Genomic DNA, 15625 nt, shown 5'->3' on the forward strand with positions numbered 1-15625 from the left:
TGCCACTGATTCCTGCCCTAGACATCAGAGAGCCTGGTTTGTAACAAGGCTGAATTAAATGAATTATAAGTGTAGCTGAGGGAGCAGTTCCGAAGTTGGTAAGGACAACTGCCTGCTCTGAATTCTTTTAAATCATTTGAAACTAGGTCTGGTTTTCCCAGTGACCCCCCAGCCTCCCAGCCTGTCCGGCTGGACTGGTGGTTGACTTAGCAGAAGTGAAAGGAGATGGCAAGTATGGACTTAGCCATGTGTGCACACAAAGATGGGTAACCAGGAACAGATAATCATTTGCTGTGTTTGCCACTGAGGGCTGTGGTTCCCAAACAGCACTGTCTGCACTGCTCGATGGTGGTCCATGCAGAGCACTTTGTGTAGGCTGCGACGATGGAGTGTGTGTGGGGGAAGAAGGAGTAACAGTAACTGGGTGACTCCTCAAAATGTTTCTAAAATATCTTCATTGTGTTAAACAGCTAGACGTGCTCTCCCACTGCTAATTTCCATGCAAGTAATTGCTCTGATTGACCCTGGCTTGTTCAGTTGCTGCAGACTGGGTAGCATGATTGCAGGCGGGGTAGGGATTTGGTCTATTGGGTCTGCTCTACGACAACAGCTTGACAGCATAGGTGGGTGGGTTTGAGTGGTGGTGTAAATTAGTGTTTCTCCAGGCTTTTGAACTTGTGATTTCCTTTTGACTCTTCTGTCTTCATGCAAGCCGACGAATGACAGCAGCTCAATTACAGAATGCACTGTAATTTCTGACTGCAGGTTTCTTCTTTCAGTCCCCTAATCCAGTAATTACAGATGTTTCTCACTCCTTTGCCTTGAAAGAGCACAATTGCCGCTACTAACACCACTTTTCTAATACTCCGATGATCTGTGGCTTCATGCCCTTTTTGTAACCCTCAGTTTGAGAAGTATAAATAATTAAAGTTATTCATTGTTGCTTTTGGAACTACCGCTTGGCACAGAACTGTTAGTTTTCTGTGCCTATGGTGACAAGTGGATGTTTAAATGCAAAGGACCTTATTTTGATTTGGAGGATGTGACTGCCTTCAGTGGAGTGACTCTGGGCTTACCACCAGTGCCGAGGCAGAATCTGGCTTTCTGGTATATCCAGGCCAAATATTATGGTCAAGGAAGGTGTTTCCATTTTCTCCCTCCTGAAAATTTCCTCAAGTTCTGTATTAATTTTTTGGTGGCATTGTATCTGCATGTGCAGTCACAGATTCCCTGTTTTGTGAGTGCACTGGACTTAGATGAAATGAACACCCTTCTGAGTTCAGGACATCTTACAGTCTAAGCAAAACCAAAGTTGTGCAGTGGTCCGCACAGGAAATCACCATCAGCTCTTCAGCCCTGTTGCTGGTGGGGCATAGTACTTGGATGCTGGTCTTTCAGGAGTGGTTTTTTTTTTTTGCCTGAATTGATCACCATATACTCTATATGGTGGAGACACCTGCTTTTTTGTTTGGTTTTTTTTAAAGGCTCCACAGTCTTGAACAATTAATGTCACATTTGCATAATTCCTTTTTTCTTCTATCCCTTTCCTCTTCTCCCCATCCCACTAAAACTGTGAGGATCAGTAATTGTTGCCATTATTTTTCACAAAATGAGAGCACGCGACAAAGGAATGGGAAGAAAGGAGGGTACACCATGGGGCTAAATATCCTGATCAAAACCACTTCTGTCATTTAGGTATCAATTTTTACAACTAATTTGGCACAGCTTCACTAGTAGCAAGCTGCCTGCAAAGACATGAGATGATTTGGGAGTGAGGAATAAGTCTGCAGGCTTTCTCTGCGTAGGCTAAACCCCGTGCAGCAGAGTGCATTGCTGTCTGTCTGATCTCATCTTTGTTTTCACTTCCCCCTTTTGGGGCTTGCAGGACCAATGTGTTGCAGCAGTGTGTTTATTGCCTTGTTGATTTGTAACCCATGAATGTTTCCAATGAGATGTGTGTAATTTATTGGCATAAACCATTAGATCTTCCTTGAATGCCCTGGAGTTTCTGAATCACCAGCTGAAAACTATTATTACAGAGCACATAGTCACTTGGAAAGTGCCTCTGTCTTCTCTTTTGTTGCCTTAAATTCAGCTACATAAATAGCATTTTTATAGCATCTAGGCCAAAAAGGTACCAAGATGTTCTATATTTCTGTTTTGTTTTACCTTAGGGAAACTTGGTCAGCAGCGATGCTCAGAGTTGATGTGAACCTTGGGCACCGTCTGTGAACTTTCCTCAGAATGCTTCTGTAAGAGGCTGAACAGCTTCAAGGCTGGTTTTGGAACTGACAATTTTAACTGGAAATACAGTTTAATTGTAGCAATGTTTGGTTATCCTTCACTGTCAGGATGGAAGGGCTTTGCTAGCATCTTGTTAAACATGATTCTTGCTTCCTACTACAGAAGGAATGAAGAGTCCAGATAGTTCCCAGAACTAGGACAGAGGATTTCTTGGCCCCGAGCAGCTGCTGCCTGCCTTCAGCAGAGCCTCCCCTCCCCTATTTTACATGTGCGCTAGTTGGGCTCCAATCTGAAGGGAGGACCAGGCTCATTATAGTTTTCGGTAGCTTAAATTAGTTATTAAATCGTCTTACCCCTCCCAGCCTTCCTCACTTCCTCCTCTCATGAACAGCAAAATGGCCTTACCTTTTGTGCAGGCCCTTTATTGTTCTGGCCATCAGCTTAGATTCACACCTTGGTTTAGGTTGTTCCTCCTAAGTTTGGAGCAAGGCTTCATGGTAGGTCTGTAACACTGCTTTTCCTAGCTGTCCACACAAATAAAGCTCCATGGATATAGGCGGGGGGGGGGGGGGGGGGGGGCTGATGCTCTCTGCATGAGATCAGGGAATAAAGGTAAATCGTTACCAGTGGCTTAATTAAAAGTTCTGAGAAGTGGGGAAGGCAGGAATCATTCCTGTAGGCACATGTGGTCTAAACCAGTGACCCAGCACAGTGCTCAGAGTTTCAGTTGTGGACAGATGGATTCAGCGACTTGCCTGAACTTCTAAAAAAAGCTTTTTGGTACAATTTTCTTGGCAGTGGCAAAAGTAGTGCATCTTTCTAAAACAGTGATGTGACAAAGATGTCTTCTGATCTTTCAAAGGTGGGAGCCGATTTCCTCTTCTTGTGTCTCTACATGGGACAGTACATTCCCAGGCCGTAGAGGTGAGGCTGTGGGTTTCTTCCTCATCTAGTGTTTCAGAAATAAGCACTCACTTGAAAATTGTTCAGTTGTTATATGCTGGGACACTGTTTTCAACCTGTGGCCTACAAGTCTCCCTACAAGGGAGGAGTTTGGTAGAAAACTTCTGCAGGGGCCTTCACAAAAAGTGACTGAAGAAAAGGGTTTGTGCCTACGCTCCACAACAGCTTGAATAAGGGAAATCATTGTAAGAAATGCTTATCTGATGGCAATTTTTTAGGAGCCTGCATATCAAGAAGATTGAAAGACACTTTGCTAATATTACAAACCTCTGCATTGTGGTAGTGTTTGAAATTCTGCTCATAGTCTTCTTTTTTTAGCCATACAGTAATTGCACCTCTCAATGGGAACGCTACTCAGGAATAATGATCCTATCAAGACGAGGGAATATAGATTGTAGTAAAGGTTATGATGGTTTCTGTGAGAGGCTTAACATTGATCCTTTTAGCTATCTGATTTTCCAAGAGATAAAAAAAACCCCAACTTTGAGTTAAGCAGGCGATTCAGTGTGAAAATTCTTGTGGTTAGTTTTAGAAGATGGAACTTGAAGTGAATTTGCTGGTTCTTTTCCTCTCTCTTTTTTGATGAATGCTTTTAAAAAGAAATGGATTTTTCTTTCCCACACATTTTAAATGCTTTTCTCAGTTTTTTTTTTTTTCTCTAATGCAAGTCAAAATTGTTAGAGAATTCAAAAGTAAAAATCCGTTATGTTGAAAAGGCCATGTTGTGAAAGATATCATAAACACCCTGTTAGAGCAGTGTGGGCTAATTAAGGGAGAGAGCTCCTGGGAAACAGCAAGCCTATAACAGAGCTCAGCCCCCTTTGATCCTCTGTTGAGTTTGTAAAAACGTTGCCTGCCTAAACTTGTCTGCAGCTTGTTATACATTTTATCCATCTGCTGCAAGACCAAAAATAAGCGATTTATAATTCAGTTGAACTCCAGTTGTTCAGCATATCGCTGACTGCGGAGCCTTCGGTAAGAGAGAGAAGACGGGAGGAAAAGGCAAGCAAAGGCTCAACAGAGTCAGACACCCTGGAAATTGCGTTGCTTTTGCCTGTCGGGATTTACATAGGCACTGGATTGCGAGGTGTACAGGTGCGTTGCAGGTCTTACTGCAAAACGGTTCGGATTATTTGGGTGAAATATACTTCAATGTCTATCTCTTGTGTATAAACTGAAATCAAACCATTTGTTGGGGTTCTCCGGCTTTAATCCAGACAAATTTCCAGATCTTGGGTAGAATTGTGCATGTGTTTATACATATGTGTGTGTGTCGTGATTCCCCCCAGCCTACTTACAGCAAGATGATCGAGGCAACTACTTGGTGTATGAAAGATGTACATTCAAGTCTCATCTGCCTCTTTGGATGACAGGGTGACCACATCAAAGCCGTGCAGGTGACTGTAGATCACTGCTTTAATTCCATGACTGAAATAAAATCTCACCTTGAAAAACTCCCTCTGTCTTTCTGGTTGTGATGCCAACTTCCCTCATGCGGAGTCTCTTGTGCAGGACCGTGACGTTTGCCTGAGCTGTGGTGCAGTCAGCCATCATCTGGGAGTAGTGGGATGGCTCTGTTGGACCAATTGAGTGTTAGCTCTGAAATCTAATAACTAGAGGAGCTAATTATTCCCTATGCAAATATCACAAGTCTATGTTCTGTTGGTTTTTAGAACAGATCAGCGCTTCATTTTAGCACCCATATGTTTTATCTGCATTGGTTAGCTATTACTCCTGGATGCCTGCATCCCTCCTGTATCTTGCTGCTGAGAGGGAGACAGAGAGTTATGAAGCTGTTCTTTCATCAGAAATCAGAGATTTGTTTGCTGTTGCCTGTAAATAAATGACAGGCTAAAAGTGTATCCAGTACTTAGCCACCCAAATTTATCTCCTTCCATGCATGGAAGCATCTCACTGTTACAAGTACCATCTCCTCGCAGTGACTTCTCTGGTGCTGTGACTTACCAGTAGCAAATCTGCATTATGCTGAAAATGTTTGGACTGTGTAATCACTTTAGGTCTATGAGAAAATAAGTTGCACAAAGCAGAGAGGCTTCACCAAGGGCAGGCTTGGGAAGAGGAGAGCCAATGAAGGGAAGACTGCACATGGGAGGTTACGCCATGATGTGGTCTGTTCTTTGCCAAAGACTTAATGCGTGGCTGGGAGCGTTACCCGGGTCCCAGCGGCTGAGCCAGAGGCCAGCAGTTGACAGGTGGATACTGGAACAGTGCGTGCCCCGAGCCCAAAGAGTTCGTAACAGCCGTCAGCTTTTAAAATGGCTCTAGTAACCTACGTTCATTTACTGCCCTTGTCAGGACTGTAATTCTTAGTACGTACTGAAGCTGATTGTAAACTTGTTGGAAGTGTCTGCACTGTAAGTCAACACTACTGAACAAAAATATTCAGGGCAGGTGTTTCAGAAGGTGAAGACCTCTTAAGATCTCATATGTACAGAAGCTGCTCCCTAAGCAAGGTGGGATCTCCTTGTCCATGCTCCATTTAAAAACCCAAAACACTGAGATTTCCACTACATTACTGTGGAGACCATTTCACAGGGTAACACACATTGCTGCTGAGCTTATTTTCTTGCTGCTTATATTGTATTTATCCTTTTATAGTTTGATGGCTCCTAGACCTCTAAATTCAGCAAGATGCTGGTATTAATTTTGAAGCTTCTTTTTCCTTCATTTTAGTTGTCTTTTGGCCTAAAATCTGCAAGTATTTGATTCTTTCTTCCTAACCCCATCATCCTATCTATAGATTTTTCCTTCTTCTCAGAGTTCCTAAAAGAATATCTGTCTTGTGATAACGTGGGAAGATGTATATTGGGCAAAAAAAGCACCTTAACTTTCTGCAACTTATGTTTTTACTTAGGGTTTAGATGAGTTTTGAGAAAACATATCATATAGATGTGATACCAATGCTTTTGTTAACTCCTGTTCCCAGTAATTTCATACCTATAATATTCCACCTCCTGTGTTGTTGGGTGGGGGTTTTTTGTGGTTTTTTAATTATTTTATTTTTTATTTCTTTGAAGGGCAAAACCACTCTGGGTTGTGTTACTCTGTGGGCAGAGGGGGCTTCTTCAGAGCCTTTCTGGAGCAAAGCATTTGAGATGGTTGTCTGCCATGGGCTGGTTCTTCGTGCTTTAGGCCTGTCATTTTAATAAATCAAAACATAATTCTCCCCAAATTCTCCACCAGATTTCTCCATCTGGACATGCTAATGCTAAGGGTGTGGTGGGAGTCAGGGCCAGGAGATTATTTGAGATTTTTGATTGCAGGTTGTTTTGTACTTTTTTTACCAGGTCTATTGACAGCTGTAACCAGAATGTGTGCGCTTCAGAAAAGGTACGTCTACTCTAATGTTCTATGTTTTTATTTTTATATAAGGTTTAGTAATTGAATGAAAGCTTTCCAGATCTCTGCAGGAAGATGTGTAATTTGTCCATCATTTATGGCTTTCTGGTGGTATTCTCAATGGGTAGAAGTCCTTTTTCCATTTCTCCTCTCAGTTCTAGACATCTTATGTAGATAGTGTGTCGACAGGTGTTGATGGACAAGCAATTTACAGTAATCTCTTATGATGCTTATTCTGTAGCTCCCTGAATTATAAGTGACATGCTGGCAAAGCTGAACAACTGATCACCAGATACTGGCATAGTATTAAACATGGCTTCTGAGGCTGCTCAGAATTTCCTTCAGCCACTGTCTTCTTGGATGTCTCAAATATACGAAGCTATCCAACAAGCAGGAGACTCTATATCAAATTCACTGCTGAATTTGAGTGGAGTGGGTCGTAAGTCAGAAGAAGAGAGGAACCGGGACTTGGAGAATAATGGAGGAGTTCATGAGGATTATTCTGAGGAATCAGATGATGAACGACACCTGGACCTCTGGGATGAGGAATACCTGTATCCTAGAGAAGATGGTTACATTGGGGGTCCTGATCTTACTTCACAAGACCTCCCTCATGGCTCTGACATGGGTTTGCAGAGGCAAAAACGGGTTAAAAATACCAGCAGCTTACCCGAGCAGTGTGTTGAAAGCACCAGGTCTTTGACAGCCAATGGATCCTACTGGATGAGTGAAGACCTCCAGCCACTTGATCGGCTTCCTCCCATCGCTGAGGAAGAAGGTGAGCCCTCTGTGAGGATGGGAGGTCATGAGGACAACCTCAGCTTGGGTGGCTCCTTAAAAAGAAATAACAGCAAGGGAAGTTTTGCAGGTAAGCAGCTAGCACATACCCTGACAGTATTATCCAGACCTCTTTTTTCTGGTATTGATTTGATTTAGTTGCTAATCTGCCTATTATGGTCTATGTTTTCTTTGTTTCCCACAGCTAAAATAAAACTCCTCAAATCCCAAAGAAAAAACTAAACCTTCCTCTTCTGTTTCCAATTCTTCTACCATTTGTGAGACTAATCTTGTTGAAATAAGGGGAAATCTCCAGGGTGAAATGCTGTGTATTAGAAGGCAATCGGGCCCTGTTTCTGTAGCCAGTAATATTTTGCTCCCCCCATGTTTTGTTTCTGGAAGCAGGACCCTTCAAAGGGAGTGTTTAGCCTTAAGCCTTTGCTTTGAGAACCATCTGCCTTTGCGTCATTGCTATTAAAGATATATATAATCTCAAACCTTGTTTCTTTGTGCCAGAAATCTCAAGATGTTACTGTGCCATGTGCTGTGAAATGCTGTACTAAAAAGCCAGCCATATCTCATGATTTTATGGATGAAAGGCTCCCAAATCGCTTCCCTCCCTTCCCACCACCCCCACAGGCTTTTCAAATAAGACTGAAGAGGACAGCAGGCAGGAGATTATGAGAAGGAGAACTGAAATTGATATTTTCAGTTTTAAATAGGCCTAACTATGACTTCTGATCATTAAGTGGCATGAATAGCTTTTCAGGTGATTGTGTTCAGGACTGAATTTCAGCCATGTGACTTGTACTCACTCAATACTGCTGTAAATGTGGCTGGAAGTTACCTGGGTCACAGAGGACCGATGGAGACACATGTCCCAACCACAAGCAGGAAAGCTGCAGTCCTGCCAACACCATCCTTGGGTCTTCCGGGGTTAAAGCTGCTCTTTACAGACATCCTAGGAAGGGACATAAGGGAGGAAAGGAGGGTGGGAGTGGGTCTACGATATGGAGCTGACGAAGAACTTGAGACACACTGAGCGTCTCCAGAATTTGGCTTCAAATATCTAAATTCTTTTTTTTTGAAGCAGGCAGTAAATGCTCTTGAAAATGTTTGTTTTATAATGACCAAAAGCTTTTCATCACTCTTGGCTTCCAGGGAAGTCTTACATATTTAGCCTTTTCTGTGCAGACTGCGGAAGATCAGCCTGTTTGTTTTCGTATTTAATAGGAATATCAGACTGAGAGGGTATAAACCTTGACGGTGTTCTTTAATGAATGTTAAAATTAGCTCTTTTCTTTATTACTATTCCTCACACTGTTATGGCCAGGGAGTAAATAATTAAAAAGAGGTTTTGGTCTAGCTGTTCTTTCTCCCAAACTGGGACCGCTTATTTCATATTCCAAATGAACAAATGCCAGTTCTCAGGTTAAGCACCCCAGAGCTGTATCTCTTGGAGCCCACCCTCCAACCTGTACAGATTCTCTGCCTTCTGGTACCCCTACGCATTGCCTGTGCAATAGCCTGCCCGCAGGGTTTGTTCATAGGCACCAAGTCAATGCTGCAGGGCTGGATTTACTCTGTGTGCGTGGATTATGTGCCCAGTGTGTGCACAGACGCCATGGAGCAGGGCATGTAGTGTCCTTCCAGGGAGTGCTGGTGCCATGGATCCTCCTGGACAAGTGCTATCCAGGGCACAGCCTTATCTCCTGCAGAGCCTGTACCCTCAAGAGGGGCTGTTAGAGTGATTCATGGCAAATCCTGTGGCTCCTCAGAGTAGGCTGGGGAGCAGCCACGTGCCAAATGCATTATTCTGATGGTGGCCTCCAGGTCTTTGTCCTGTCTCTGGACTACACGCTTTCTCACAGTGGGTGGGTGAAAATATGGTGAGCTCTCAGGGAAATGGGGGCCAGGAATGGACTGCTGTCACTGTCAGAGCAGTTTCTCACCTGCAGTCTTGTCTGCAGGGACATCTGAGAAAGAGGGTCCTTAGGAGCATGTGATGGCCCAGAGGAATTTTCCTGGTGAGACACACATGGAGTGACAGCTGGATGCCAGAGTAACCCATTGCTGCAGCTAAAGGAGAGGGTCACTCTGAACCTCTCTCCCAGCTGAGAGCAGGTATTGACCAAGTTGCTGTTGGACTCTTAATATTTATTGGCTTGCTTTCTCAGTAAGCCATCTGGAGCCATTGTGGACTGGAAGGCTGGCCTTACAGAGCTCCCCAGCACCTACATTACTGCTGCCTAGAGCTCTCTACTTCCACACGAAGCACTTTAGAGGGCATTGCATAGCCTTTTACACCAGAGGGGATGTCGCTCCAAATGCTCTCAAATAGTCTTTTATCTTTTTATCTCTGCAATGCACTGCACAAAGGGCCATCCAATGGTCTCAAGACTTTATAGTCATGAAGTTGGCTGTTTGAGAGTTGAAGGGCTGGGAGCTGATGCCTTTTTTCTCAGAACTAAGTTGTATAATAGGACAGAAAGTGCTGAACTGTGATTTGAAAATGTCTTCCAGAAGATCTTTGATGTGGGAGAAATCGTTTTGCTCTTCTAAGTGACCCTTCACTTCCAAAACACACACATGCTCTTTGTATTTCATTTTTCAACTCTTTATTTCCTCTTTTTCCTTTAGATTCATTCTCTAACATCAAGAGTATGAACTCTTCTGATGGTAACCTAGACATGCAGAGAGGCTTTAATAGTCTAGCAACTTAAAATTTCCGTCATGGATTAAAATGATCAAGAGAAGATGTTTGAGGTATCCTTATTTCTGTTAGCTTTGTTACCTAACCCTAAGTGACAATGTAAGCGAGCATATGGACTTGCTGACATTCAGCAAAGCGTTCAGTAGCATCAATATTAGCTTTGAACATTTTTCCTTCCATTTGGCATTTTTTTCCCCCATTTCTGCAAAATACATGTTTCCTGTTTATCCTTATATTCTTTTCAGAACATTGCATCTTGACTTTATTTCACTTAATGTACCATATTTCTCTCCACAATAGAATATTTTAAAGCTAAATTGGCACAAAACAGTAGCAATGCTGAATGCTTTTTGTTGCCATGGAAATATTTCTGGGCACTTACTGAAGACCTGGTTGCCAATAGTAATGTAACAGAGAAAATAGATATGCTTCATTTAGCAGCCACTGGTGATTAAAGAGCTACAGAAACCCGTTACAAGGTCATTCCAATATATAGTTTATTGAGTTTAGGGGGGAAAAAACCCTACCAACCCTAGATGAGAATAATTTTGTTTTAAAAAAAGATGCAAAACAAAATCCAATAGTTGTTCCCCTCTCTTAAACTTACAGCACATTTCTGAGGTGAAATAAAATAAAATTGCAGTTAAAACCCATCATTACCCCTTCTTCTTTTTATCCAATATGTTTTTGATCACATTTTTACCTCCCAGGATATGTTTCCTAGCTCCCAGAGTAGCTTTTCTGAGACTCCAAAGCAGCACACACATTATTGAAAACCATTTTTAGGCTTAGGGATCTAATAAAGTGTTTGAGCAGTGAAATTCTTGGGTTCTTAAGTCAAACGTCTGTTAGATACTGTGAGGCATGCTAATCAGCAAGGTGCAGGTTTGGCTGCCACTGAGTCCTGATCTGTACTTAAATGATGCTAGTAACATTGTGCCAAGGTTTCAAACAAATGCAGGGAAAAGTTTTTCACTTTGGATACTTTTGATTGACAGTTTAAAAATGAGGAGGTAGTTCAGCAGGAAATAGTGCAATGCCCGGTGTTTGGTTTAAGAGGTTAATGATGGGAAGGCAGACCCTTCCGTGCGTGCAGATCCCTGCCACCATTTGCACAGCGTGTCGTTGTAAATTTTGCAAATACAGATGAATTTGCTCTTGCAGCATCGCTGAGACCCTCCTTCCTTGTCTAACCTCAGTGCTTGTGATAGAGAAACTGTCCCTCATTGCAGAACGGGGAGAGAGCAGCCTTCGCATCCCCCCCGCGGCTAAGATACTGCTGATCAGCTGACTGGGGGTGGTGGCGAGAGTGTGGCTGCCAAATCCATCATTGCACATTTGGCTTAAGAATTGGGGGAAAAAAAAAAAAAAAAAGCAGTGGAGAAATAAGCCACTTCTAAAAGTAGTGTACTGCAAGCAGAGGGTTAGAGAGCTGACCAGTCCATCTGCTTCCCAGCCTGAATTTATAGAGAGAAAAAAAAAAAAGTAATAACAAAAAAGGTGAAAAGCAGCAATAATTGTGCCGTGAAAGCAATGGCTTTAGCCCACTTCTTCCTCAGGGCCCACGTCATTTGCAAACATAAAGTCAAAGTGACCGTTAAGTTAGCAGTTTCAGCAGATACTGCTCTGAAAAGGCATGGGGACAGACACACCAGCAGAGCTGAGTCTTCTGAATCAGAGCTTGAACTATTTTTGCACCACGAGTTCTGTGATTGAAGAGTGTCCCGAGCTGTCTGACACTGTGTTCATAACACTAGTGTAATTTATAGGTAAGCACTACACTTAAACGGCATGAAGTCTTTGGAGATTTTTTTTCCATCAATTAGACAATCTCAGTGCTAGCTAAAGATTGCATTTCAGTTGTACTAAAATAAAGTTTTTGACCTTGGAATACTAGGAGGTTTGACATCCTAATAGGAATCTTGTCTAGATGGCTAGATAGTTATCCTCAATACATGTGTAAGGGGAGGCATGCCTCTGAGGCTCTGGGAGTTTTTAAAACTAGAAAGCACTATTGCATTTACTTACCTTGGCCTCCAGCTTAACAGGGTTCATTGATTTTTGCCAGTAATTGCTGTAGTAAAGGAAATTATTGTTTCTGCTGTATGTGAGCACTCCTGACCTCAGTAAATGACCCTTCATATGGCCAGGAATCCCAAGGCAAGAAGCGAGTTTTCATTAGGTCCTATAAACCCATATACCAAAATATACCCGTAACAAAAAGGTGTTGCTTGTGTGGTAAATAAAACTTCTGCTTGAACCTGAGACTAAAATAGATAGATGGCCAGTTTCCATGTAAAGATTCTAAGCGTTGGTGAGTTTTATCACCTGTCTGGCTATGGAGCCAGCGAGTGCTCTAGCCCGAATGTAGCCCTATAAAAATCAGTGCCTGTACTCAAAGCAGGATGTTTAAAGAGGCTACACTGGATCAATAGCACCACGAGGACTGAGTGAAGGAAAGCAAAGACAGACAGTGGACCAGAGCACTTCACAGAAAACGCTCCTGGCTGTTCGAGTGGGAGGAAGCACTAACGTGACTGGGGACGCATCTGGTCTCTGAAGCATGTGGTACGAATCTGCAGCTTTCTGAAATGAAGTGCATTGAATGCTTTCTCTCTGGGAAATTCAGAACCACTCAGTGTTTGTGCACAGACTTTTGTCCTTGTGAAGGTGGTACCGTGTTCCTTTTATATTTAAAATACTCCTTTGCAGTTCTGTCTTTTCAAAGTTTCAAATTATAAGGGATCTTCATCCGTGATGCAAAAAGTAAGTGGTGATGAGAGTACACAACAGTCCTGAAAGGAGGGTGGATTGCGGTATGTTAGCTTTACAGCTGGGGGAATGAAGCCGAAGAGTGCTTCAAAACACAAATTTTCAAAGGTGCTACCGTTGTGGGCTCTGTCTTGGGCCTGTCAACATTGCTGTTCATCCTCAGTTGGTGATTTTAGACACAGTGTCTTTATAAGCCCACAGTAGATGAGTAGTTGGGGTTTTCACCAAGTTCCTTGTCTGGTGGGCAGAGCTTCCTTGTGTCTAGCTCCATAGGGGGCACGAGGAAGGCTGCTCTGTTCAGGATGCTCTTGCCATCTAGAAGGTTGCATAAGCTGTATGGAGAAGGATGTATTTGAGAGGAAGAAATGGATTTTGCCATTCAGTGTAGTTACAGAACAAATTGTGTGTGTGAGCGTGTGTGTTTGTGCATGTATTTTCTGATCCACTTTTGCTAAGTGGCATCCTCTTCCCACTCCCCATATGGCAGTTATGTCTCTACCTTCCTCTGGGAAGGTTGTTTAGGACTCAAGAGGCTTCATTTACCAATAAACAGCATCTTGGCAGCATCTGGGAAGTGCTGCCTCTATCCTAGAAACCCTGCCTCCTCACCTTCCATCTCCTACTACAGGCGAGGCAGGTGTGAATGATCTCATTGTGTTGTGGTGGAGGTTACGTGCAGGCATACTAGCAGCACTCTGTGCAGAGCTGGAACATAGTATTTCTGTGTGCTGATACAAACGGTAGTACTTTTTTCACTTATGCAAACCCATAATGGCAGGCAAATGCTTGCAGAAGGGAATGACCATTAGGGCTTTTGGAAGCACGGGTAATCCACCTCTGTTTCTTCCTAGCCTCTTTGGGTTGCTTAACAGCACAAAAACCACTAGTGTAAGCTTAAATGAGATGGGATCACTGTGCCAAAAGGTGAACTGGTGTTGGTCCTCACCCATTGCCAGATAGGGGTGGGGATAAGACGTCCTTCTGCCCAGTTCATTTTTGGCTGTTGTGATGACCTGTTGGTGGCAGCAGCCATCATTCTGAGTGGCCTCATGGACTCCTGAAACAGTTTTAGGAGATACCAAGGAAATAGACTGCAATGAAAGAAAAGAGGGAGATTGCAGTCATGGAGGAAAAAATGTGCAGTTTTATAGACAGTGAATGGCATGGTTGGGCTGTGTGGGTCTTCCAGGTAACGAGGAAGGTGTGGTTGGGCTGTACCTCTGCAGATGCTGTTTGCGTGATTCTCATGCAGTCTCCTCCTGAAGGAAGGCTTCATCAGTACCTATTTGTAGACCAACAAGATTGAATCTTAAACCAGTCCATAGCAATATCTGTAGAAAATCCTTTCTAATGACCATGAAAATAGCTGCTGCTCTCATGGCTTCATCACCCTACTTAAAAGTTCCCTGATGTTCAGATGGGTGGTCCCCTGTCTAGAGAGCTCAGTATCCACGTGAGATGAAGCATCCCTGAAGGGATTCATTGCACTCGGTGTGAGTGCTTGCCCATGCAAGCTGGTCACTTGGAGACATTTCTCTCGTCAGGCTGTGAGAGATTCAAGCCCATATGGTCTATACGTAGCACCATAATCTGTGTAGGAGTATTTTCCAGCAAATAACATGAGTGGTGGTGCTGGAGACAAAGCCCTGAATTTGGATTAATGAGAGCACTGAGGTTTGCTGAAGCTCTGTGTTACAGGGTCAATTTGGGGGTCTAGACTTATTGCCATAAATAACGTAGCTATTAAACAATTGGGCCTGAGGGTGCAGTTTTGTAATTGTCCCTAGCTGATGTAAAACTGCAGCTGAGATGTATTGTCCTTCCCTGATCACACAGTTGTGCTACCTTCCATGTCTGGCCTTGCGAGCATGCCACTTTGTGGTGAGCCAGACCGGCTCATTGCTTCAGCTGAGAGTCACCAACCCCTTTCCGTAGTACTTCTGAATCAGGTGAGTTGGCCACGTGATTGCTAAAACTGAAAAAAAAAAAAGGAAGAGGGGCAGGGAAAGAGGACAGGATTGTCCCTTTTGGGTGACAGATTTGGTCCTGAATGCGTGAGAGTCTTGTTGCACCACATCCTCACCCACTGCTGCTGTGAAGTCTGTGATTTTCCCAGGAGTGCCATGGAAACTGTGGTGGTACAGCGGTGGTAAAGGGGGGCTGTGGTGAATCAACCCTCTGAGAGCAAACAGAAAGTTTCAATTAGAAAAATCAGTGGGAAAATAAATATCTGCCTTGTTGCAATGCAGTTGTTATCCGTAGCAACCCCAAACAAATATCTTTGCGAGGGAGTTGATTTCCACCCTGTTAATCAGCAAACAAAGACTTGTGGGCATGAAGCTAATGGTTACAGCGTTGGGTGCTATGAATGGTACGTAATTGATGTGCGTACGCTGGGTCTAGCAGGCTGCAAGTGTGGCGTAGCAAAACGGTGCTTTAAAGAGGAGCAAGAGTCAATGGCCTGGGTTTCCTGGGCATTTCCTTGGCCAGTTCTATTTCGGAAGGCCATTTTCTGAAAGAAGCTAGTCCAAATTCAGAGAAACTTCCTGAAATGTAGTGGAGAGAGCTTACAAAGTTACTCCCTTGCACCAGGAGAAGTGAGTATCCAACCCAAGCGAACAAGTAGAAGAGGCGGTTGGTGGGGAACATGAAAGCTACCAGGAAAACTGTCATAAAAATAATACTTATAAAGTGAAAGTTATTATTTATTGGAAGCAAAGGACAGTGTTTTGTAACTCGCTGACCACAGGGATCCAGCAGTTTGTTTAGTTTCCGAGTCCACGAGCATTTGGAGCC

At 43.3% G+C, this 15625-nt stretch overlaps 1 protein-coding gene across 1 annotated transcript in view; it reads left to right on the top strand.

Moving 5' to 3' along the window:
- The window catches only part of SYT16 (synaptotagmin 16), a 109387-nt gene that overhangs the window by 61602 nt on the left and 32160 nt on the right, over positions 1-15625 (top strand). Inside the window, exons 5-6 of the mRNA XM_075753348.1 lie at positions 6516-6558; positions 6809-7435. Coding sequence (XP_075609463.1) covers positions 6880-7435 — 556 coding nt within the window. The 5' untranslated portion in view covers positions 6516-6558; positions 6809-6879. The remainder of the gene's footprint in view (positions 1-6515; positions 6559-6808; positions 7436-15625) is intronic.

The sequence above is a fragment of the Balearica regulorum genome, chromosome 5, assembly GCF_011004875.1.
Source record: "Balearica regulorum gibbericeps isolate bBalReg1 chromosome 5, bBalReg1.pri, whole genome shotgun sequence".
Lineage (NCBI taxonomy): Eukaryota > Metazoa > Chordata > Aves > Gruiformes > Gruidae > Balearica > Balearica regulorum.